At 47.4% G+C, this 25,566-nt stretch overlaps 2 protein-coding genes across 7 annotated transcripts; one reads left to right on the top strand and one right to left on the bottom strand.

Moving 5' to 3' along the window:
* Positions 1-65: 65 nt before the first annotated feature.
* LOC1271929 (acetylcholine receptor subunit alpha-like) lies at positions 66-11,668 on the bottom strand. 4 transcript variants are annotated; one of them, XM_061658525.1, is made up of 11 exons: positions 10,876-11,193; positions 8,452-9,194; positions 8,250-8,389; positions 7,797-8,132; positions 7,590-7,705; positions 7,333-7,501; positions 7,117-7,253; positions 5,656-5,805; positions 5,253-5,381; positions 3,451-4,156; positions 66-2,666 (listed from the first exon to the last, which is right to left on the bottom strand). In XM_061658525.1, exons 2-11 carry the CDS (start codon positions 8,498-8,500, stop codon positions 2,466-2,468), a joined length of 2,133 nt encoding a protein of 710 aa, XP_061514509.1. In that variant the 5' UTR covers positions 8,501-9,194; positions 10,876-11,193; the 3' UTR covers positions 66-2,465. The 4 variants fall into 4 exon arrangements, with proteins under 4 accessions (XP_061514509.1, XP_061514514.1, XP_061514516.1 ...); XM_061658530.1 differs by having other exon boundaries at positions 3,451-4,129; XM_061658532.1 differs by lacking the exons at positions 5,253-5,381; positions 10,876-11,193 and adding an exon at positions 11,619-11,668.
* Positions 11,669-14,694: 3,026 nt separating this feature from the next.
* On the top strand, positions 14,695-23,914 carry LOC1271931 (uncharacterized protein CG5902). 3 transcript variants are annotated; one of them, XM_310788.6, is made up of 6 exons: positions 14,695-14,910; positions 16,487-16,934; positions 19,603-20,294; positions 21,528-21,613; positions 21,714-21,944; positions 22,042-23,914. In XM_310788.6, exons 3-6 carry the CDS (start codon positions 19,855-19,857, stop codon positions 22,236-22,238), a joined length of 954 nt encoding a protein of 317 aa, XP_310788.5. In that variant the 5' UTR covers positions 14,695-14,910; positions 16,487-16,934; positions 19,603-19,854; the 3' UTR covers positions 22,239-23,914. The 3 variants fall into 3 exon arrangements, with proteins under 3 accessions (XP_310788.5, XP_061514577.1, XP_061514568.1); XM_061658593.1 differs by having other exon boundaries at positions 16,487-18,002; positions 18,299-20,294; XM_061658584.1 differs by lacking the exon at positions 14,695-14,910 and adding an exon at positions 15,691-15,752.
* The last annotated feature ends 1,652 nt before the right edge of the window (positions 23,915-25,566 follow it).

Here is a 25,566-nt window from a genome sequence, read left to right as displayed (position 1 = left end):
TCCTTTTCTCTTCCTCTCTCTCCCTAAGCGCGACAAATTGCGTCGACGATTTGTGGATTGTTCCATTTTGTTTTTTTTTTGTTTTGTTTTGAGCATTAGTTCACGTTACGTTTCGTTGCCCGTTTTGCCCTACTGCTTGATTACTATTATAGTTATTTTGTGAATCGTTCCCTCTGTCTTCCCACTATCTGCTGAATACTTCGAATGGGTTTGTTTGGTTTTTTTTCGTTATTATAAAAAAAAATCAATCCTCTAGTTTCTACGTTCTCTCTGTGTGTTAGGTTGTCTGCTCTGTCTGACGCGTTCTGCCTACGTAATACCGTTCTCCTCCGCTTTTTTTTTTTATTCGCATCTTTTTGTTGCTGCAGCCTATAGCGCACTGCTCTGCTAGACTCTCATATATCTATATTTTCGTTGAAACGTTAATAATTCGGCGTTTTTGTTTTTTTTTTTGTTTGGTTTTGTTTGTTGTATTTTGCTCCAAGCGAGCCGCAAATCTATGAATTATGGAAAACGAGCGCGTGTATGCTTTCTAAACAGTTACTGATTTGTGAGATAATTTTCTGCGCGAGTCTGTATGGTAACATGATGCCGTGTGTGTTTTGTGTGTGTGTATGTGTGTGTGTGTATGAGGATCTCCTGCGATACCGTATAGTACACCGTTTAAGCGTGAGCGAATAACGTTTTCCCGTGGACCTGAGTGCTGGGACGAGGTTTGGGAAAAGGACACAATCCACAATCGGGCCCGTCCCGAATGGCTGTCAATCGATTTGTTGTAACCACTTTCAGCATTAAGGTGCAGAATAGTGTATGTGTGTGTGTGTGTGTATGTGTGAGAGAGAGACATCTGGGAATAGTAAAAAGACGATCTAACTTGTGCTACTTGGATTTGTGCTTGCGAATTGTACTAGCAAATCCCTCACCGTCCCTAGCCAGCAAAGTCCTTGGAAATGGGTTACTCGCCGTGGTGTTCCGTGCCGGCTCTCGTGGTTAGCAGTGTTGTTGGATTTGGTTTTTGCGGTTTTTGCTTCCTCCCCCCCCTCCCCCCTCTTAAATCGCCACACTTTGCCCTCGCGTGAAAAACACGCTTTTGCTTTCCTTGCTCTCCTGTGTGCCACTGTTACGTATGTGTCGCGCGGTTGCTTATCGATTAACGGTTTGTTTTGCTCCTGCCCCTAATTCGATCGTTTTTTGTTTGTTTGTTTGCTTGTTTTGCTTTTAAAAAACGACTCTAGTCGAGTTGTGGGGGGGGCACGTCTAATAAAAATCTAGCATAGAACGGACGTTGCGAGAGAGTAAAATCGTAACCAATTGTTAAACAACTTCCTGCGAACCAGCAGGCTCCTACCAAAACCGAATGACTCCTAGCGGGTGGGGGGCTGAAACGTGCACGAACGCGTGTGTGGGTGATATAAACGAACGAAATTTCGAGCTAGAAAAGCGTGATAACGCGTTCGTCGTGCGCGTTTACGACGCCACCCTTTTTTGACAGTTCCGCCACCATCTTGTCTAAGACCGTTTACTTCGCTAAGTACATGCTGAAGTCCTAGTAGTAATAGTAGTAGTAATAATAGTAGTAGTAGTAATAGTAGTAGTAGTAGTTGTGGTACATGCTGCTCCATTGTAAGAGAGATTAAGCGTAAAGTGTGTGACATAGCTTCCTGAACTCAACCAACCGGCAAGTAGAGAACCGAACGCTCGCGTGGTGCCATTTTGATCGGTCGCCAAATGCGCACGAGTATGGCGGGTAGTTTGTTTTCGTAATCCACCGCGCTGCTGCTGCTGCTGCTGCCGACACGTGCTTATCGGGTGCGCGCGTCTGGCTTTACAAATAAGTGACAGCCCTGTCAGCTAACAGCACTAAGACGAAACTCAAACGCACGGAAAGCACGGTACACGTGTCTGTGTTGGTCTGTGTTGGTGTACATGTATGTGTGTATGTCGTAAGCGATGAAATTGAGAGTTATAGTTTAGAGATTGGTCTGCTAGTGCTAGTAAGTGTGCTTGCACCGCGTTTACATCCGGTGCACGAGTTACTATGTAGTGGTGTAGGTGTGTCGGTGTGCGGGCTTTTAAGTGCGCTTTTCGAAGGAGTGAGAGTAATGTCACGTGTCAGGTTGATGTGGATGTTTTTTTTTTGTTGTTGTTTTCCATTAAAAAAGTACTACTTAGAATAATTCACTACTAGCCAATTATCATATTCACCCTAAACCCTCCGCGGCATGCCAAGAGTGCATGCTTGTGTGTGCGTGCGTGTGCATCTGTACGTGTTTGTGTTGTAACAATCACGAAAATGTGTTCATGTTGGGTGTGTACTATGTGTGTGTGTGTGTGTCTGTGTGTGTGTGTGAACGTGCCAGTAGGTTACGTGTGGTTGGTAGGTGCAGGAATTTCCATCTTCACCCATTTGCCACCAGATGGCGGCGATCCCGTAAACTCGCTTGTCGGACGCAATCTAACACACATTATAGTATCGGTTTGGCGATGTAAGGCTTCGCCGTCGTGGTCGCAATCTCCGACATTTTGATGTCGATCGGGACGCGTGTGTCGTACAGCGTTGGCGCCTGCAGTATGATACCGGCCGTACCGAACACGACCGCTATCGTGAAGATCCACAGAAACAGTCGGTCGAGTACCATCGCGACGTACTTCCAGTCCTCCTTGACCTGATGGATAAGAAAGGTGTAAGTAGGTATGATAAATATTGAAGCTCTTGGTTAACGGTGCGTCACTCTGGAACCGGAATGTATCTTCACGATCCGGAATGTAGTGATTTTCTTTTATCAAAAGATACATGAATGTAGGGATAATAACTATGAATGTCTCTTGTTAGATGTATGAAGTTGGCTATGAAAGAGGTTTATGATCCTCCAACAGTTAATGATGCAATGATTGTTGTATCTCCAAAAGTTCAAATGAATATTCAATTATTGAAGTTAGCTTTACTTGGTACGAGCTACCGTACTTTTTCACATATCTGGGACACTAATACAAACGTTTATACCTTGTTTTGAAAACCTAAGCGATAATTATAGCCAAAAGATGGTCATGAGATGATTATAGCCAAGAGAAGAGGTGATCAGAAAAGATGCACTAACTTGAACTTCCTCTCAGGTCCTCCAATATCGCAAATTTAAAATTTGCAAAAAATCACGCACTCTTCAATATGTCTAATTCTACGTCCCAAGATCCATAACAAAGATTCTTTGAAAAATTACAAGATCCTCATAGATTCAACGTATCTTAAGGCTCCTGATACGAAACAAAAGACTCCTGAACGGGTGAATCTTATCAGAAGAAACATAACGCACCCAACACTAGACATTCAGGCGTATTCTATTCCACTCGAGGGGATTTCGAGCCTTTGGAGTTCAGTTGGCCGTATCAGTATCGTAAACAGGAGTAGAATAAGCTTGCCTTTGCAGCCTTTTGCAATCACTCTCTACCCACCCTGGAGCTTTCCTCCTCCTTGCGCGTATGGTCCGCAATGTACGTCACGCCATCCATCGCCTTGGTCAGCTCCGGACACTCCAGCCACCGGTTCCGGTTCGGGCCGGTCTTGTCGCCCTTCCCGCCGCCCGCCGGTACCGTCGTGCCGGTGTCGGTCGTGTTGATGATCATCCCGCTCGGCAGCACGTTCGTGGGCAGATTGTTGTTGAGCGGTACGGCGACCCCGTTGTCGCCGAGCAGCAGATCCGCGGTGGTCGCCCCGGTCGTCACTGCCGCCGCCTGCTGCAGATCGTTCAGGAACAGACTGTTGCAGCAGCTCAGGTGGCCGGTGGCGCCCGCCGTCTTGAGCAGCAGGTTGCCGGTGCCTGTCTTGCTGTCGTTCGTGTTGGCCGCCGCCAGGCTCTTGTGGAAGTTGCTGTTCGGATCGAGCAAACCGCCCGCCCCGGTCGTGGTGGAGTTGGCGGTGGCGTTGGTGGCGGCCGGGTTCGGCACCGCCGTGCTGGCCGCGCTCAGCAGATTGAAGTTGATCGGGGACATGGGCGAGTTGTGATGGTTGTGGTCGTGATACGGTAGCGGCATATCGTCCATCAGGTCCATGCCGCGCACCAGCGCACTGTGGTGATGGTGGTGATGGTGCCGACCGCCCCCGCCCGACCGATGATTGTGCAGGTGCGTTGGGCTGCCGTGCAATCGGCAGGTGTTGAGGCTGCGACGTCCGTTTTCCCCCCCAGGGATAGAGATGGGTCGCATGGCAAGAAGCAAGAATTATTTAGTTAACATGCGTACAATGGGGGAAAAATGTGGGCTTGGGAGATGCATTCCGCAACCGGAGCCGGATGTTGCAACACCGAGATAAAGGGGGTTTTAATGGGGGGGGATGATGACGTGCTGGGCCATCCAAGCGATTGGATTGCTTAAAAAATTAATGACACACCACTCACTACTAAAACAAAACAAGCAGGAATACACCAAGGCGCACCGGGAAGGATCTCATACAGCACCCGCACCTACAGCCCATTACAGGTCGGTGTGTGATGGATGTGATTTTAAAGAACAGGAACAACGAAACGAAAGACAGCTAGCACGCAGGAGGCATGTAAACAAAATATTTACATCTTTACAGTAATGAAGCTCGCACAGGCCGAATTCGGATGTCTGCGTGGACTGAACACTGAAATGTGGACCATCACTGCATCCGGAACACTGGGTACCGAATAAAGGAATTTAGGAACAAACACACACGCACACATAAAACACACACACAGACAATTACATTTAAAAACTAGTAGGCGCTTGATGGCGATGGGCATGTCATGCGATACGAAACAATGGTTGTATGTACAGATGGTTGAGGTTATGGAATGAGGTGGAACAGAATGCTTTGCTGGATGGACGGATTGCTGCCACGTGGCCACCGGTTGGTTTGATTGGATGGATCGAGCAGCTCTGGCTGCAGCTGTAAACTGTACATCTACATCAACACATTCCACCGAAAGAAAGAACGAAAGAAGAAGAAAAAAAACATACTGGGAGACATTAAGCGGGATATTCAGGCAGCGGGCAGACAGGAAACGATGCATAACTCGCACACCAGGCACCATCACCGGAACGATGACGTTGGAGATCCCACCGCGGGGAGCAGTGTCGGCACACGCCCCAAACAACGGTACAACATTAAACAACGAGCAAAACATTAACACAGCAAAATGGCAATGGTATCTACAGGTATCGGACCAGACCAGAGGGCGCTCGTAGCGACCCCTTGAAGCCTTCTGCATCATCATCGCAACCCTTACCCTTACCTTTCGCTGGAATCGAGCAAATGGTGATCGAGCAGTACCGACGGATCGAACGCGATCGTGGGCGGAAGTGGCGGAATATGATCACCGAGGCTGTTGCACGAGCGCAGCATGAACCGCTGAGAGGCGGCACTGTGCGCGAACGACCGGAAAGAAAAGATAACTTACTTCAGATACGACAGATACCGACCAGAAGGGGGAGGATGAGGGGGTATCATTCAAAGTCGGGGTAGAGACAAACTATTTTTTTTAACTCGAACCAGTCCGACATAATGGGCATTGGATGTTGACTGAGGAAGTGAACTCGCTCCTAACTCCTTGCCTAACACGTTCTCTCTCTCTCTCTCTCTCTGCACGGAACGGAAACACGTTGCGCGTGGTGTTGGAGCTGTGCTGGCACACTTACCTGAAATGATGCAGCGGCTGGTAGATTGGGCGTCGCATTACGAGCAGCTTCGGCAGATGGTTGATGAAGATGGTGCGCACCCACGGTGCCATCGTATGCGTTTGCGGCGACCGGAAGTGGATGTTGAGCACGATCACGGTGACGCATATACTGGAACGATATAAGTGGGCATGTGCGTGAGTTCCTGATTTTCGATTCGAAGATTCAAACCGTAGACACTAATTAGAAGTGTCATATTACTTCAAAAATGAATGAACTATCGAGGATTCAAGATACTGAGCTATGGAAGGTTAATATAATGTCAAACTAGAGATGAACCATAGAATGCTACTGAACTATTGAAGGTTCAACTAGCTGCAAAACCTGAATAACCATCGAATATTTATACTACTAAAATTAGCAAAATTCATGAAACTCTAAAAAGTGTCAACCATCATGATACTGTGATGACCCAGATTCATGATACATAGCTAATGAAGAGTCATATAACTCCGAAAAGATATGTTCCATCGAGGATTCATGATGGTAAAATTTCCAAGATTCATATAAATTCAAAAAGTTATGCTCCGTCGCAGATTCATGAATCTGAACTATCCAAGAACCATATATCGCCAAAAAGTGATGCACCATCGAAGATTCGTTATACTGCCCTAACGAAAATTCATTCATATAACCCAACAAAGTAATAAACTATCGAAGATTCTTCATACAGAGTAATGCAAGGTTCATCTAACTCCAAAAATCTCTAAAAAGTTTTGAGTTGTTGAAGATTCAAGACATTCAAGATAAGACTCATGAAACTTTAATGAGCATCTAAGATTCCTATAATTTCAAAGATTCATGAGCTGTTAAACTGAACTGCTGCGAATCATGAACAATCGAATCTTGAAATAGATAAGAATCAAAATTCCATCACAAAAACTATAAGTTGAAGAGGAATGCATTCAAAGATTTAATTAAAGTATACTTTAGTGGGCAGTCCAAGCCCACAAGTGGGTACAGGCAGGCCTTGACCGACAACGGTTGTTGAGCCAAAGAAGAAGAAGAATACTTTAGTAAAAGGTTTAAAAATGATGTAATAAATTAACACAATTCTGAGTTTTCACTACCAGATATGTTCCAGGTGTACCAGGTCCAAGATAAAATATTCATGACCAGTAGAGTAAATATTTGATTCTACGTGGAAATTAGATGTTATAAGGGAAAATTTCTAATAAAAAACTCTTACGATATCTTTACACAGAAGTATCGCTTCGAGTATAACGCTAACGCGATTAGGCGTAAACCATTTACACGAGCACCGACTCCTTCGGAAAACCGGAACAGGAAATAGATTTTATCTTAATCTTTCCCGCAGGCAGAGTTGCCACTACCGCCGGCAAGCAGCAGCCTGAGGCGGAAATTGCCGGAAGTGAAGCACAACCCTCCACAGCCGTAGCACAGCGCACAACAGCAACTCACCTAAACGTGTCCAGTATCATCGTGAACAGGACGAACTTGCCTAGCAGCGGGACCACCAGCGAGGTGGGCGGAATGATTTCCGCCAGCAGCAGGAAAAACACAGTCAACGATAGCAGAATGGATATGCTTAACGATACCTGTGGAAAATGTACGGGGGAAACGAGCATTAAAAAAGCCCGGCCGGGGTGGTTTGGCAGGGCGCACTGGGAGAGCTACCTTTTCGCCACTGTCCGATGGCAGATAGAACACCAGTATGGTGAGGAAGCTAATGCCCATGCAGGGAATGATGAGGTTCACCGTGTAGAACAGCGTCTTCCGGCGCATCGTAATGTTGAACGTGATGTCGAGGTACGGCTCGTCGCAGCAGGTGTAAAACTTTTCATTTCTGTAACGTAGGAGTGGCAGGAGTGGGGAATTCCCGTTGACATTAGTTGTGCGACCAACCGGCCTGCACCACGCATCCACAAACTCACCTGACGGCAGGCACCTCCAAAATGTCCCACTCGACGGACGTGTAGAACTCGGACAGATCGACCCCAACCTCGACGACGTTCGTTTCGTTCATCTCGTCGATGTGGCGAAGATCCACCTACACCAAAACCCCCCAGTGACAAAACCAAAACAAGAGCAGAACCATCTCAGATGACGTGTTCATCATTACCAACAATGGGGCAGCGTACCTGAAACCCATCGTACGTCCAGCTGCCAAACTTCATCACGCACGTCTGCTCGTCGAACGGGAAGTACTCGACGTCAATCTCGCAGGAACTTTTGTAGATGGCCGGCGGGCGCCACTCGACCCGGCCGGTGTAGTTGAGCGTGGCCTTCGTCGCGAGCGTCACCTCGAAGTTGCCGTCCGCGTTGTTGTACAGCACGATGTCCGGCCGCCAGATGTGGTCGGAGGGCACGTGCAGCATCTCCACCCCGCCGTACTCCTTCGGTTCCCACTTCAGCTTGTAGTCGTACCACGTCTGCTCCACCCACAGGTTCGTCGTCATGATTTGGTTCTTCAGGTTCTGTGGGGACCACCATCACCGAAAGACATAAAAAAACACGCAAAACCAGGGGCATTGGTGCAATCGGCCAAATGGACAACGCAAAAACACGGACCGACGAGGGCTACTACTACTCACCACGTCGATCAGCTGCGACAGCTTCAGCTTGATCTTGACCGTGAGCGCATCGGTCACGTTCACTACCGGGCGCACCAGCTTATTGTAGTTGCTGAGCAGATCGTCGTACAGCCGCTTGGCGTCTGGGTTGCCTCCGCACACTGCAAGAACGCGATGGCGGTGTAATATATACAGCGGTACGCCCAAACGCTGCCCAACTTACCGGAAACGACGGCGAATATCGTAAAGTATACACCGTGTAGTAGCCTCATTGCATTCCCCTGACACACACGCGCGCACCAGCAACTCTCCAGCAAACCTTAACCTCTATACGTGAGGTATATCGCCTCCTGTGCGACCTCTCCACCCTATTTCCTCGTTTTACTGGAGGAAGTTTGCTGTCGCTCGACTGTGGATACAACAGTGTGGTTGTAGTAGCGAACCTAGTCAATGGAGCATCTCTACCGACGCTAGGAAGCTGGCTAAGCTTGGCGGAGGCTGTGTGACACGTACTGTAGTGTCTCTGGCTTGAGCGGGAACTCGTAACAGGCGCTAGAAGACACCCGGTTTCCCCTACTCCTGAATGGTTTGTGAGCTGCGTTTGAGCAGGGTTCAGGTACCAGGCTTCTCGTACGATGTTTCTAAAGCTTGGCTGTACTCTCCTTGTCGGACCTTACCAACCTGACGCTCCCACACGAATCCGCAATCCTTCGGATTATGTTCTTTTCCTTTTGGTTGGGGCGCAAGATATCTGTGATAGCCTCTCGAGTGCCTACTGTTGCAGAACTAAAGAGAAATTTCCCAGAAACATCTTGCAAATGCACACACACACACACTCACAAATACACACAAACACACACACCGAGAGTTGGCAAAAAGGACTGCTGGATGATATCGTGTTGGGTGTGTTGAGCGGAGGGGGTTGAACGCATCGATATCCTCTGGTCAAGAGGTGATCATTGTTTCCTGTAAAAACAAAAAAAAAAGAGGAATGGTTGGTGTGTTGAGCTGCGAGTGGCGTACTCCTTGTTTGCAGTCCGTTGACCGGTGAGGGTTGGAACGAGGGTCCGTGGAAGAGACACCGCTTGGGGTGGGCAAAACTCTCGTATCACATTACGAGACCCGGCGGAAGAGACTTCTTCAACCGTCTCAAATTCGCTTCAAGGCGAAGATGAAACGAACTCTGCGGGGCGAAACAGGTAAAAAACAACAGCTCCAAAAACATCGTTCCCATTCGTCGCCATGAAGTGATGCCTCTTCACGCTTCTTCGTGAGTGTAGCGGTACATATATATACATAGCATGCCGCTCCTAACGCTCCCCAGCTCTTCCCGCCTTCCAGCCAAACACACAGCAACACCCGTTGGCGGTCCGTCCACCGCCAAGGATGAAACTGAATTATATGTCCCTGGAAAGGAGGGAGGGAGCCCGTTGCAGTTGGCGAAACTCGGGCTCGTTCGGCGCTACCAGCATCGGCCGATCTATCTCGAATGCGGCTCACGTTGGCGTGTCTCGTGAGCTCGTAGTGCCGTCCAATGTAAACATTATTAGATTAATCGAGCACACTTAGCCAACACACATCAGCCCTGCTGCCCAAATTTGCACACATTTGCACCGGAGGCACTGAAAAAGGCTGCTAACACTTGTGATTTGCGTTCTTCCCTTCCGTATGGGAGACCCCTGGGTTGGTCCACTCCTCTGCTTAGGTGTCCCCGCGTGTATCCTTTGGGAGGTCTTCGGGGAGGATATGGTGGATTGTATATGATTAATGCTTCTTTGATTGGTGACCGAGTTTTGGTGCCACTGCTTTGGTATCGGTTTGTTGTTTCACACTCACACACACACACATGATAGCCACATCTAACCACCAAAACCGAATGCTGCTAACCCCTTTTATGTCAACACAATAGATACCGAATGGCATCCTCTCGCCTTGAGATGCCTAGGGTATGTACAAATTCTAGGCCAACCTTTCCCCCCCCTACAAAGGATGGGTGTTTTCTTTTCCTTTGCCTTTTGTTGCTCGCTTTTTTTCTATTCCTTCGGTTGAACCAGCGGAAAAAAGGACATGGAAATCGGGCACACACACACACACATACACGCGCGCGCGAAAATACACAGAGTCGCACCTCACTCTCAGGCTCGTCCCCGCCCGTTCGAAAAACCGTTCCAAAAAGGGCACACCAGCGATTCTGCCTCGATTCGGGTACCGATTCGCCCCTATCCCCAATCAGATTCGGTCACATCCTTCCAGCCCACCTCTGTTGCCCTTATCACTTAGTACTGAGCCGTTTTCAAACCACCTCACCTCCCCCCGCTGAGCATTGGAGGAAAATTGGAGTGGAACAGAGGAGAGACTTTTGTTATCGACTGTAGCTGCTGTAGCTTTGTTGGGGCAGGACTGCGCGTCAACTTGCGCTTGGGGACCTTCCTCTAATCGCCTACCTCGCGCTCCCCTTCCACCCGTAGTTCCTACGCCCCCCATTGGGCCCCACGGAATCGTCACACAAAGGACGATTAGGAGCAACAAACCACCGCGACCACCACCTTTGCAACAGTGTTTTTAGAGGAGTGGGTCTTTTTGGGGGCTCGAGCTGTGTGTGTGTGTGTGTGTGTGTGTGGGGATGTTGCTGCTGGTCACTAGTCACCTTCACCTATGTGTGTTCAGTTTTTGTGGAAGACACGCTTCTTTTGTGAAACACTATCGATGCACAAACACACACACGCGCTTCCCCGATTCTTCGCCGAACTTCAGCTGATGGATTTTTGCGAGGCACCCGAATTTCTAAGCGCACAGCATCCTTGAACTACCAGCACCCGCACGCTCCTGGCTGAATGCACAGCATCCCACTGCAGGTGTACCGAGCTACTGCGAGCCTACGCTAAAGCCCCAAAACCGAACCAAAAGGCGCGCACGGAAGCTTCTTCGCTAGTTACGGGCTTTTTTTTTTTTGTTGTGGAGTAGAAAGCACTTTGCCTCTTTGCCTGGCAGCAGTAGCAGTAACGGGATCACCTCGACTCACGCTGGAATAGCTTGGTGTGCTCCTAATGGCAGCATAACGGATAACGATGACGGGCACGGTATACACACTGCTGTCCCTGTGCTTTCCTCTTTTTTTTTGTACTTGCTTATCGGTTCCTCTCGTTCTTCGGGGGGAGGCCCAGGTATAAACGGGCAGGGTCGCGAATGCGCATGTCTCGCGTGTCCGTATCCTTGGCGCGCTCTTGCCGCTCGCCTCTCGTAACCTTTTCGTGTCTCTTGCTCGTTGCGAAAGTTGAACGAGAATTGAATAAGGTGGAGGAGAGAAAAAGCAAAAAACCCACACACATACTCTCTCTCACACACACACACACACACATACACACACAGAACAGCAACCATAAAGCAAACCGGAAAGCAGGCGAGAACTGTGCTAACACACCTCTCCACTGATAAGACGAACAGTGCTGTGCCGAGAGCGTCTTCGGAAGCCGTCATGCATAAGGCAGGCCGTTCATATGGGCATTGAAGAACAACAGCAACAACAACAGCAAAAACACATGCAGATAGGGCCTATCTCGTCAGGACGGCTCGGATGGTCCAAGATGATGGGGAGGCGATGAGTGCGACATTCATACCCACACCGGAAGATAGTTTCGCGTTATCGATCAGACATCAGGGATCAATCAGGCCACTTGCAAATCGGTTTCGTAGCGGGGGGGGGGGGGGGGGAGAGGAGGGAGATTCTTCCCTCCCCTTTAGCCTCTTTTTGATGTTGAAGATTGCGAAATAACACCAAAGCAACAGACGAAAGAGAAAAGGGTTCGTTTGCTTGCATCTGACAACCGCGTGTCGCGTCGTGGGCAGCGTGGCAGCATCCTTAATATGCTAAGCACGTGTGCGCGCTCTGCTACTACGCGCCGCTATATGCGGGGATAGCGCGTGGAGGGGGAAGCTTATGAAATTTTGATCACGGAGTAGCGGGTCACACTGGTGGTGTGGAGCGTGGCGATAGATAATACATACAGCTGCCAACAGAACCGCTGGTACAGGTGCAGCGAGTGCATTTGGATTAGATTTTCGCGTCCTAGATTTTGATTCCAGGCAAAACAAGCTTTCCCGGCATTCCAATCACATATCTGTGCTTCTAATTCATTTCTTACCAAGTTCCACTACTGGAGACGATCTAGGTATGGCCAAAGCAACTAAGGTTTTCCCATCGAAAGCATAACCAGTTATGTGTATGGGGCGCCCTAGGTCCATGTCCTAGGTCAAAATTTTCAGGTGAGATGTACTACTCAGATAACTCAAAATGGTTACGATATTTATAATAATGGTCGTAATTATAGTTAAGAGAACTGAGTGGCCGCTTGAGGCCTAAATATCTTAGTCGGTAGGATGTCTTTCTGCTTCCCCAATGCACAACACGTGTAATATGTTTGGATGATGTTACGGTCGCCATGTAATGTATTCGGATGATAGCTACGGTCGCCATGTAATGCGATGATCGTACAACTGTACTTCGAGTACCGTCGCGGTAGGTCAGTTTTTACTGACATGAGCCGAGGTGGATTAAAACTTCGTTCGAGCGGACTTTTCGACACTTGATCGTCCAGGCGATCATAGAAACCTTTAGGAGGTTTCCCTTACTGGAATCGTTGGAGTTTAGAGGCCTTACCTTGGGTAGGGGGACATAACTAAACTCTTTAAATGAGAAGTCGATAGATGTAGGATGGGCATAGTCCTATCCTGACAGTCCGAACGAATCTGACTTGCCATGATCGGAGTTGGTTTTATTTATACTCAAAAGAAGTTAAGGGTTTCTCACATTTGGTTCCGGGTTGTATGTTGGAAAGTTATTGTTTTCACTCAGCTAGTTACGTTTGTCTTTTGTTGACAAGAACGATGGTTCTTGTCACTAAGTTCCTGTTTTGGGTTTAATGCATATACTGTTCCTGCTTATGTTGTACGTTTCGGTTGGTTCTGTTAAATGTGTCACAATTGTTTTTATATGAACGGTGTGGCCTGAGCTCTTCCGGGTGTGTATGGTATGATCTGATTTACTGAATGTGTTATAATGAATGTGTTACAATGGTGTGACTTGGCTTTCCAAAGTGTGTTACTATGTGTCTATGGCTGATAGTGTGTATTACAATAAGTTTTGTATAGCAGATATGCTACACACGAACCTTCCCTGTCATTGACCCCAAATAGCCTAAGAACTCCAGAACTATGCATATGGGACGACCAGTCCACTGCAACTCGGTGAACTGCTCGTTAATCTGCAATACGAAATACTCTTCTGCAGGCTCGCTGGCTGATTAGCGAATTAGTGAATATTCCTGGAATAATCTGGAGGGTTATCTGCTTGCTCGATCCCTCAGTGGGTATTAGTTACGTAAAAGTGTTGTGTAGCAATGATGCCTATAACATCCGCTGTTATTTGTGTAGCTCTTCAAGGACTGTTTCATCTCTTAGACATCCACAATGTATGATATCACAACGAGTTTTCGTTAAACAGTCCCAAATCAGCTATGGAGTTCGAGCAGGCAATTTCTGATCATCCCATACCAAAATCAGACATTGAAGACACATCAACAGCCAAAGCCGTACTGATGCAGCTGCTGTTATTCAATTGTTTGTATGAACTATTGTTCGGGCATAAGTGTAAATGTATGTAACTTTCGCCAATCATAGCAAGTAGAAAGCAACTGTAGCAAAGTTTTATACAACTCTGCCTTCTCTTGTTCAACCCCTTTTCCATCTCAATTTGCAACCAATTTTCGGGCTCACTTGGCCATCTTTTGACGTTACGGTCCTGAGTTGCTTCGTATGTGCAAATTCAAAATTTGAATTTTAATAGCTAGTAAATTCCTTGTGTCATGAATAATTCCTATGCTGCTCTAGAAGAAACAAATGTTTTCCACCAAACCAGTTCATCCCAGCCTCCTTGGTAAAAAAGATTTTTTTTTTATCTTTTTGATTATTTGTATAGAGACTTTGAGCCGATTGGCCTCATTCGTCTCTTTTGCAGAAAATGTTGTATTCAAAAAATAAAACAAAAAACGGATCCTTTTTCGTATGTTTGTTTTTTTTTGTCAATCCTGAACAAACCGTCACTGGTGTCACATTGACAGGTGTTCGACTGTTAGACAATTCCGTCAGCGCATGCGGGTTGGGCATCCGCACAGCTGTTCAGCGCAAGTTGAAATGTAGCGTGTGGTTTCGCAATAACTTCTTTGACAATTGCCATCGTCGTCTCCCTTTTTGGGGCTGTAAGGCTGCACGCCATTGCTCATACGCATGATAGTATCAACAGAAACATATTTTGTATTTTTTGTAATTTTTGTGTATTGCAAAAATTGCTCGACAAGCACAATAACGACTATTTTGGAAACAATCTGTCACCTTATCTGTCATCTTGCTGCCACCTGGCTGTCAAAGCGAACCGTTTGCCACAACCTGTACTGTCATCGTTGACTGTGTTGATCCCCGCTGCTTGCGACAAAGCAGGCAGCAGCTGTACGGTGGTGGTGTGCGCGAGCGAGACAGAGCGCCCGTGTTTATGCAGCCATGGTCAGCGCGTAGAGTGCGCGCCCTCAGTACGGTGGTATTCGTATGCAGCATCGGACGCAGTGTGCCTACACCGTCTCAGCAGCAGCAGCAAAAGCAACACCAGCAGCTAGTGTGAAAATAGGGAAAGGTAAGCAAACCGTTACGGGTGTGTTTGTGAGAACGAGAAAGAGGCAGAGCTCCCCCCTACCCCTCGGTTTCCAATCCGCGGTTCACGGCGTGAAGTTGTTCCGACCGTTTCCGATCACAAATATTACATTTGCCTCAGGCCCTCTCCCTTCCCACAACGAAGAGCACAGAAAAAAGGCAAGGAAGAAGCAGCAGCAACCATCAAATTGGGAAAGGGGAAGGGAAGCGAACAAAGAAATGGTGTTGTGCATCTCTACGGCGAATAGTTTTCCGCGTCTCCACAGCAGCACCACACATCACTTACGTCGAACCCGTATGCGTGTGTGTGTATGTGCTTGTCGATAGAAAAGGGAAGGAGCGATCGCCTTCCAATGTATCCCCCTCCCCGCTCCCGTTACAGTAAAGAGGCCAACCCCTGGCGTGCGTTTCAGTGCGTGTGGTTGTTTATTTATGCATTGCTGTGGCGAAGAAAAAAACAATCTCACAACTGCAACATTCCCTATCCTACCCCCCCCCCCCCCCTCTCCTCCTTTATATCCAAATGAAATCCCGAGGAGGCGACGGGGAGTTCGGCGCAAAAAGGTGGAATCCGGAAGAGAGGAGTGCCCGTCAAGTTTCTGTTCCGTTCCGCAATCTCGTGCCTGCACCGTGCAAAACGCACAGCCTGATATGACGTCACACGCACACACACACACAAGCACCATCTTCCGTTTTCGGACGCAAGACGTTTATGTCAGAGGCGTGCGCACACACACACACACACACACACCAGCCACAAATGAGATGAAAATTGTGACACTTTTCTTCTCGTCGCATCGATCTGCCCTTCTGTAAAGCAATCGGGTGAGGAAAGGGAAAGGGGGGGGAGGCGTTTAAGCAGGAGGTGAGATGGTGGCATCGAGTCTGTGCCCACGCTTGTGTGTGTGTGTGTATGTGAAGGGGCTGAAGGTTTGTTTGTTTGTTGCGTGTTGCAGTGTTTGCGTTTGAAGCAATAGTTTGCTACGCACACCACAATAGCTCTTTTACATTCCCTCCTGACCCCCCACCACCCCTATTCGCGTTTTGGTGTGTTTTGTAATTCTTAGCGCAACCGATTCCCATTCACTTCCCTGTACACCGCGCCACAACTCCTTTGTTAAGGGGGCGCCACAACAACAGAAACAAAACCTCTAACGCACCAACTACGGTGTGCGTGTGATTGCTCAACCATGTGTGTGTGTGTGTGTGTTTGATGGAAGAAAATTGTAGGGCTTTCCCGAGAGCCGTCCCCAGCTGAGAGGAGATTTTGTTGTTGTTGTGGTTCGTTTGAAGCAATAACGCAATAGATACAGTACGGGAAATGGTTTCGTCTTGACAATCTGTGGAAAACGGCCAACAAAAAAACAGGAATATGAGTTCTAGTGTGAATGGGTGTGCCCACTATTAATCCTACTGAGTAGCAGGGGGTTTGCGAATGGGGTGGGTGGGGAGGGAATAATGTTCGATGGAACAGAACACAGCCACATTGTGGACATGTGTGAACGATTTTCTAACGATTTGCTTTTTTCCCAAACTTTTTCATTCCCTTTCTCCCTCAGCGCACAGCTCGTCTATGCTCCGTCTATGCATGCAGAGGGCCACCTATGTTGACACCGTGTAGAGCACGCTTAACTTACCCTTCGTGCTAAGGGCGTGCGAGAGAGAGAGAGAGAGAGCAAGACACAGACACACTCAGCGCCATCCTGCCTAGGCACAAAAGATGTCCGAACAGTGAGAATTCACGACAACAGCCACCACCACCACCACCACCACCACTGCTCCTTTTCCCAGCAACTCCCTTCACCATCCCTCCCTCTCCCTCCCTAGTCTTTCGTGCGTGTGCGTGGGTGTGAGTGTGTGTTGTCTACGCAGCTCCGGATCCGGAACGAGTGTGTGCTCGAACGAGGCGGACGCGACTGTCCCGGAAGAAGAACAACTCTCCCTTCCCCCCACAACAACAACAAAAAAAACAGACTTCTTCCGAATGCATACGGCGCAGTTACGTAGGTAAGGATGGAGGGCATATGCAGATGACTTGCCCGTCAAACCGGGCGCAGGTCATCCACAACGTGCGCCAACCAACGGGTGTAAGCGTGTACCGGTGGGGGTTGACTTGTTTCGCGCGAGGGTACTTTTCCGCTGGCTAAACCGGACGCCCCACCGCACTGGATGTGGCGTTCAGGTTTCGGCACCTTTGGCGCTGTTGCTAACGCCTGATTGTTGCTGGCAACCCTGTAAAGAAGGGAATAGATGCTTGTCCTAGCTTCGCGATGCAACGTAATTGCATGCATCTCTCACTCTGTCTCTCAGACCGCCTGGTTATCCGGATCGGATGCTATTTTGAAGCTAAGCTGTGCGAGATGTTGAATCACACTAATCAATATTTCACTGGCGACAGCGTCACGACATGGATTTATTATTTTTACTTTATTCGCAGCACCTTCAACTGCGGTTCACCAACCGGCGCAAAAAGTGAGACACTTGCCAAGTGAAGCTAGGGCAGCAATGAACATTTTCGTGAGACCGTTCTAACGTCTGCACAAAGCAAAACAATAATATTTTCCTACATTTCAAAAACAACAAACATATATCTAAAAAAAGAAATATCAACTCCGACAATGTCCTCATGAACAAGATGTTTTTCTCTCGTTGCAAATTTGCCATTTTTGTACAGGACTTAATAATGTGATTGTATATGTTTTAGTCATTCTTTTACACTATTTTCCATGTTTGCATCAGTTTTGCATTAGACGACTGAGGTTCATTAAAAGCTGATTCCAGCTGGCAGAGTTTTGAGCGTTAGCATTCAAAATTCAAAAGTCAAAATTTGTCAATATCGCAGATCATTTAGTCCAAGATAGCCTTGGGTAGTAATAATTATTGTTATTTAGAAAAAGGATAATGAAAGATAAGGAATATGGTTGAAAAGAAAGAGCAAGAGAGCATTTAACGAGGAGTTAAAGTCAAAATGATCACAATAGTGGTTAAATCATCTGAGACAGGGCAGAAAAGGATCATTATGACAATGGCAATGTGTGTCGTGTTACCACGCCTAGAGGAGGACGGAGGCGGAGGGTACGGGAAGGTACATATAAACAAATAGAGGCAGGAAAATCGGGAGCATCAATAGAAGAAGCAAGTAACCCACCGATGAAACATGCTTGACTGACATGACGTCGCTATTTTTCTGTCGCGAATATGTGCATTGTTTTCGTTCGTGAACATCTCGTGATGCTCATGACATTTTGCAGCAGTGATTGTAATCGCATGTTCATATAAAATGAGTTGTGTAGAGCGAAACATACGGCGAAATGCAGCCCTAGTGAAGTGTCTTTGAACGTTTTCTAATCTAGTGCATCCCTCAATACCAGAAGGATTACATGCAATACTAGCGTATTTCAAAATTGGACGAACTAAACTGCAGTAGAGAGTTCTAGAATAGGAAAGATCTCCAAAATCAGATGAAACTTCAGTATGACTCCCAGGGGTTGTATTTGCTTTGCTTATTACATACCCAAACTGTTGCTTGAAGTTTACCTGGCAATCATGTGTAATCCCAAGGTCAAGAAAATACGTAACACGTGACAGAGATACATTTGAGAAGCTTATAATGAAAAAAATATGGAGAACGAGAGTGAGAAAATGAAATAATGGAATATTTATTGTGACAAAGGCATATGAAATTAGTCGAAAGCCTGTAAGGGCAAAACATAAAAGACTCAGCACGCTACCTTTTAGAACACCCGAAGTGCAAGCATACCACATAGAAAATTGAGAGTTGAGTTTTATACTCTAAAGAACCGATATTTTTGATAAGAACGAAGCCAGGTTATAATTGATGCCCGAATGCCAAGCTTTACCAATTTAGCTAACAGGAGAAAATGTTGTATGATGTCAAAAGCTGCATGGCAAAATCTTGTATATTGTATCTTGGCTTGAACCCAATACGGGAGGAACCCATGAGAGTTGACGACTGTACCATGGGACCACCCCAAACTACATTGATAAAAAAAAACATATGGATAGATACAAAGTTCAAATGCCTTAGAAGTTGAACATGGTTGGGTTATGCCAGGATAATTTGAGATATCATGTTTAGGTCCTTTTTTGGGCACTTTTCCACAAGGTCGGAAATATTTGCAGCGATAGCGATAAGTTACAAATCCTTGCTAGTGTATCGCAAGAATGCACCAATACTGAGACAGGGATATCAGACCAGGATCAGGGTTGTAGGATTGTTTTAACCTAGATAATGCATTATCAACCAATACTTTACTTACAGCAATGCTAGGAAGTCTTAATATGTTTTCTAGCGTATAGTTGAGGGCATTTACAAAAAAGATTGGGGTTATCAATCGGTTCTGAAAAAATGGTTATGCAAATGAGTAGCGAAAAGTTCACAATTGTCAGCAGGGTTATTAGCTTCTTGGGTATAAAGGAGCATTTCGTTGGGTAACGTATTACAGCTTCAACGAGACTTAACAAACCTCCAAAAGGCTGAACCAGAAGTCTAGTAATGCAAGACATTATTATTTCGAAATTGTGTCCCTTTATCTCCTGTCAATCGGAAAATGCCAGGTTAATTTCATTTGAACCTGTCTTCGCTTTTTCTTTGTTGACATGGAAACTAATGGAGTTAATCGGTGTGCTTTCTTTCCTCCCCCTCTCATTCCAGAGTCTAGTTGTGATCTCATCCCCTACATCGACAACGTCAACTCCCTGCAACACTAGCTGCTAGCAGCGCTATTGCGATTTGCTGCGCGCGACCCGAGAGCTTTAGCATCGTTCGTGAAGGTTCGTCGCTTCCACCAAAACCGGAACAGCTGCCCGCTCCTCCTCCCCCTTTCCACCAAGAAAAAAAAAACACGCACACTTACAATCAACCCCGACGCGGTACTCGCGGTAAAAAAAAGACACCGGTGCAACCATGTCGTCCAGCTGCTGCGGCACCAAGAAGCAGAAGCTCAACGGTAACTACTCGTCGGCCAACGGGTACAGCACGACCGGCACGAACAATGCGGGGCCGCAGCGCAACGGCATTGCCGACGCGGGCGGCGCTGCCCAGAACAATCACAACAACTATCACGGCCGGGGAGGAGGCGCTGCTGGTCAACAGTCCCAGCAGCAGCAGCACCAGCACCAGCAACATCAACAGCAGTTATCCTCGTCCTCGTCGTCGTCGTCGTCGTCCTCGTCGGGGTACAACGGCTACATGGTGAACGGGCACGGCAATCACCATCTGTCCCAGCAGCAGTCGTCGATGATCGGCTCGATGCCGGACATGTGCTTCTACTGCTTCGAGGTGCTGTACCGCGAGCTGCACAACCTCGAGGAACCACGCACGCCGTGCTTTACCAACGATCCGTTGTAAGTGGGCCTCTTTGGCAGCCTTTCTTTACGGTTTAAGCATTTCGTTATGCTGTTTTAACTGCGCACGTGTCTAGAGGAGGTTGAATAGAGAGAGGGAAGGACGTTTTAAAAACATAATTATCGAAAAATTTCTTAAATTCTGAACAAAACGGAACGAATTGTGCAGGATTAGTGATAGTACTTAAAAAGCAGGCTTGGTTTTGGCAGTCATCAAAATGACAATTTCTTACTTCTTGTTGGTTTTTTTACTACTATTTTAACGCGAACTAGTGCAGTTCATTTGAACTTTGTACCTTTCGTGAACTTTTTATGTTCAAGGACAACTTACTTCAATTTTTTTTTCTACATTCACTGAACTTGTGATGGGAAAAAATGAAGTTTTCGTCGGAATCGATTCCTACTCACTCCGCAGTTTTCTGGAATCGTTTCGGGATAGTAGGTCCGGAATCAGTTCGCGGAATCGACTCTGGAATCGAAATCGGCTTTGGAATTGGAATCGGCTTTGGAATTGGTATCGGCTCTGGAATCGGAATCGACTCTGGAATCGGAATCGGCTCCGGAATCGGAATCGGTTCTGGAATTGGAATTGGTTCCAGAATTGGTTCCAGAATTGGTTCCGGAATCGGCTCCGGAACCGACTTCGGAATCGACTCTGGAATTGGAATTGGTTCCGGAATTGAAATCGGCTTTGGAATTGGAATCGGCTCCGGAATCGGAATCGGCCCTAGAATGGAATATGTTCCGGAATCGGCTCCGGAACCGACTGCGGATTCGGAATCGATTCCATCGTAATCGGCTCCGGAATCGGAATCGGCTCTGGAATCGGAATCGGCTCTGGAATTGGAATCGGCTCTGGGATTGGAATTGGTTCCGGTATTGGTTCCGGAACCGACACAGGAATCGGAATCGGTTCCGGAATTGGAATCGGCTCTGGAATTGATTTCGAACACGGAATCAGAATCGGGTAGATCCGATTGCGATCTCCCACCACTACACTGAACAAATCTAGCAGGTTTGAAACGAAATTAAAAAATACTCTTTTTAAAATATCGATAAATTGTTACAATTGTTACAAATGTTAGGCCCATAAATTCATAGCTCAAGCCTCTATCTAACACCTCACAGGTTGAGTAATCAATTCTATTCCTGGCTGGCTACACCTATTTTTTTCACCAAACAAAAAGAAATGATCTAACATTCCCGAAATCTCTTTCCCAAAACAAAAATCAGTCCACTGTTCGTGACATGGAAAATCGGCAAGGACAAGCGGCTGCGCGGCTGTATCGGTACCTTCAGCGCAATGCGTTTACATTCAGGTGAGTTGGAGCGGCGTTGCGTATTCGCTCGATCGTCACCGTGTAACGTTCACCAATAATAAAATTAAAAAAAACTCCCCAAATCGTTTTCCCGTGCCAGGACTTCGCGAGTATGCAATAACAAGTGCTTTAAGAGACTCCCGTTTCTCGCCAATCACCCGTGATGAGATCCAAAGACTGACCGTCTCGGTGTCAATCCTGCAAGGCTTCGAGGAGGCGCGCGGTTACCTGGACTGGACGCTCGGCATACACGGCATCCGCATCGAGTTCTACAATGAGCGTGGCTCGAAGCGCACCGCGACCTACCTGCCCCAGGTTGCGACGGAGCAAGGTAGGCATGGCCGGACAAAGACAAGACCGACCTCAACCTGTGTCTGACTGTAACACTCTTCTTTCTCTTTCTCTCTCTCTCTCTCCGTCCGTCACAGGCTGGGACCAAACGCAGACGATCGATTCGCTGCTGCGGAAGGGCGGCTACCGGGCCCAGATCACGCCCGAGACGCGCCGCTCGATCAAGCTGACCCGCTACACCTCGCAGGAGTGCCAGATGTCGTACAGCGAGTATCGCGAGCTGCTCGAGAAGCAATCTCACTACCACGGCCAGCTGTGTAAGATGCAGTGCTAACGGCATCGCCCGACCGGCGGCACCGCGGCGACCGCCCCACGCCCTTGCCATCGCTGCCCAACCTCCTCCTCTTCCTCCCCGTCCCTGTCTCTGCTGGCTGCTGCGGCCTCCTTCGACCTGCCCCCGCTTCCCGGCGCGTATGGCAAGCCGTGCCGGTACTCACCGCTCTATCCGCGCTTCGTGACGCTACTCTTAATACGCATTATCACATTTGTTTTAGGATAGGCCATTTGCTTTAAAGAAAAAACAAACAATCACACGGCGCACGGCATTTGCGGTATCGCATCTTTATGCAATAACCTGTTGCAGCCGTTGCCGTGTGCTGCCCGAATGAAACCCTGCGCTACCAGCGCTAAGAAACACACAGACACACACACACACACACGAGGATGGACGAAAGCGGAAGAAACTCGAAAAATCTTATTACACGTTAAAATTAAAATTACTAAACACTCTCTCCCATACACACAGACACTAACAACCATGGGGTTTGGAGCGTGGAATATACCTAGACTATATTATTGTTTAGCTTTAGGTTGCGCTGTGTGTGTTTTGCTGTGTTTCCGCGTTTGCGTTTCGTTTTCACAGTTTGTTTTTCGCCCCCTTCCTGCGGTATCTCTAAAACCTTCTTAACGTGCGTCTCGTTACGCTCTTGGCGGCGTTAGCAAATAGGGTTTGCTTTCTTTTCTTTCTTCTCTCACTACTGTTTCGTTGCACAACGAACTAATTAGTTTCCAACTATCAACAGCGTGTCGTGAGGCATACGCGTGCGGGAAGCATGCACTGCGACCGCCAAGAGCTAATGGGGGCAGCAGATGGTTTGTTAATGTTAGTACAGTTTAATAATGATATAGTTTGTTTGTTTTTTTTGCTTTCCTTACAATCCCTTCGTCCCTAGCTGTTAAGGTATGGTGAGCGGAGGTGCGAGTCAAGCATTCGCATCGCAACGCGTCATTGTAACCCGTTCAGAGATAATGAGTGGGCGAGAAGAGACGAATAACAGATTAAAAAAACACACACACACTACCACTCCCATTACTGCTACAGCAACAATACGCCAAACACTGCAGGGGCTGCGAGAGCAGGATAGTAATGCACTCGCAACAACAACAAACAACCCCCCCACCCCTCCCCCCAAACAGAAGCCAGTGATGCAAATCAAGGTGCAAGAAGCGCAAAAGATGGGGGAGGGCATTCGCACACTAATACGGGCAGGTTTTGTTTGTGCGCGCGTGTTTTTGTTGCATTGATTTTTATCTTTCTCTTCAAAACGGGCAGGAGTTTTAGGAGTAGTAACAGCCCAAAAAAACGGGAAAAGCAAAAATGCAAAAACACACAGCTCCTTTCCCAGCGTGCCGCTGCATGGCGCAGGCCAATATTAATAACTCAAGAAATAACCATATTTAGTACAGGACACGGAAGAGAAGACCGAAAGCAGAAGCTAAACGGTTGAGCTAAACAAAATAACAAATACAAACAAATGCAATGAAATGTTGAACCAAGAGAGAGAGAAAAGGAGAGCGCGAGAGAGAGAACAAGAGAGAGAGGGAAAACGAAAACAATGAAAAGAAGGGGAAAACACGAAGCAAAACAACAACAAAAAGATGTTATACTATATATTAGACATATGTTTATATTTTTTCCTCTGATAGGATGCGATACACTTTAAACACGAAGAAGAAGAAGAAGAAGAAGAAGAAGAAGAAAACAGATTGTAAGAGAAAGCACAGGAAAGAGATAGAGAGAGAGCGAGAAAGGGGAAAACATGCAGGTGATAATGTGATTGCACTTCACTGCCACATTACTTTAACATAAGCAAACAGCGGAAGGGAGAAGATTACGTGAGAGGAAAAGGCTACTAAAGCATAGCACACCCCTAGCACCCTCTCCATTCAGCCCACCTTTGCTCTCCCCCCCTCCTCCTCTCGGTTCCACTCATCCTCCACTGATTAAATCCTCCCCAGGAAGAGATGGTCGCCCGCGTGCCCGCGGAGGCTGCTGCTAAATGCGCAGCTTTTAGCGAATCTGAGCCGCTCCCCACACATACATACATCAAGCACGGAGAGAGACAGGAGGGTGTGTTTGTGTGTGTGTGTGTGTGCGAGTGAGTTGTACAAAATATGCGCACGTACGTAGTTTTGCATTGGCAATACAAAACAAAAAACGGGGGCACGCGGCGCGGGCAGCTTCCGATGGCTTGCCGAGACCAGAGCGCTTGGAAGGGCATGGATGGAAGGAAGGAAGGAAGGAGTAGCGGGGGAGGGGGTGGGTCGCGTTCGGTGCATGGGGAGAGGGTACGGGGCGCGTTCGCGAGTGGCGTGAAGAAAGAATTTCCCTGCAAACTCAAATTCCAATTCCAATATAAACAAAACAAAACAAAAAAAACAGGAGGAGAAATGGTGTTGTTTTAATAAAAATAGATTCTAAAACCCAACACGCCTCTTTTCGGGGCCTCTGTGTGTGTGTGTGTGTGTACAATCTTTTAGTCTGAAAGGGGAGGAGGGGTGGGAGTTTATTGGTTACGGGTTTTGGGAGACTGCACCGTCGTCGCCTTCGGTGTTGCGTTTTATCTCAATTTATTCATGTCTCTGTGTGTTTCCCTTGGCGTGGGAAGAAAATGCACGGTTCGATGGTGCTTTATGCCTGCGTAAGGGAGGCACGATCGCTATCTGTAACTGCTCCTCCAGCACACTAAAAGCGTGACAGCGAGAGAGAGAGAGACGAAGACTTGGACCTATATGTTTCGTTTCTCCCGTCGGACGATCACTCTATTTCTTAACAGAATTGATAAGCTTTGGGAGGGGAAAGGTCCAACGGTGGTGGAAGATGTAACGAGATTTCTAGAAAACTCCCGAAATGTCGCCTCGACCGTTGCCCTTCGTATTCCGTAGGGCCTGGCTGAGCGGGGTGTTTGTGTCGTAATGTCTTCTCACTTACTGATGTCCTAAGATATCTCTAGGCAAGCGTTACCATTGGGCTGGATGTTCTTCCAACACGACTGCCCTGATCACTGATGTCATCCAGGGGTTTGTGTACATCATCGCACTTACCATGTCCTTTCTTCGACGCAGTAACGCCCAGAGAGATCCAATCCAACTCCAATCTCCAGGCAGAGTCTTGTAGTCAGAGACTCCTGTGTATATTATCTCTCTCTCTCTCTCTGTCTCCAATTCTCGAATCTCATGACATGACAACCGGTACCGACGACCTCCTAGCGACGAGTCCGTTTTCTTCCAGTGTCTCCGAGGCGATGTCAATAAAACGTGAAAATAACATCAGCAACCTGTTGCGGGCGATGTGGATGGAAGTCGGAGATTGGCAACGTAAA

This window comes from Anopheles gambiae, chromosome X (assembly GCF_943734735.2).
Source record: "Anopheles gambiae chromosome X, idAnoGambNW_F1_1, whole genome shotgun sequence".
Lineage (NCBI taxonomy): Eukaryota > Metazoa > Arthropoda > Insecta > Diptera > Culicidae > Anopheles > Anopheles gambiae.
Note: the sequence above shows the minus strand (reverse complement) of the source record. Positions and strands in the feature narration are given on the sequence as shown.

What these genes read in the sequence shown, in the direction of transcription:
- LOC1271929 (XM_061658525.1), bottom strand. Translation starts at nt 8,500, where the DNA reads ATGAGGCTACTACACGGTGTATACTTTACGATATTCGCCGTCGTTTCC. An exon ending in CATCGGACAGTGGCGAAAAG is followed by an intron (nt 7,254 to 7,332) that starts GTAGCTCTCCCA and finishes CATTTTCCACAG; the next exon opens with GTATCGTTAAGCATATCCAT. An exon ending in TTGCTCGATTCCAGCGAAAG is followed by an intron (nt 4,157 to 5,252) that starts GTAAGGGTAAGG and finishes CGGACGTCGCAG; the next exon opens with CCTCAACACCTGCCGATTGC.
- LOC1271931 (XM_310788.6), top strand. Translation starts at nt 19,855, where the DNA reads ATGTCGTCCAGCTGCTGCGGCACCAAGAAGCAGAAGCTCAACGGTAAC. An exon ending in TGCTTTACCAACGATCCGTT is followed by an intron (nt 20,295 to 21,527) that starts GTAAGTGGGCCT and finishes AACAAAAATCAG; the next exon opens with TCCACTGTTCGTGACATGGA. An exon ending in CCAGGTTGCGACGGAGCAAG is followed by an intron (nt 21,945 to 22,041) that starts GTAGGCATGGCC and finishes CGTCCGTCACAG; the next exon opens with GCTGGGACCAAACGCAGACG.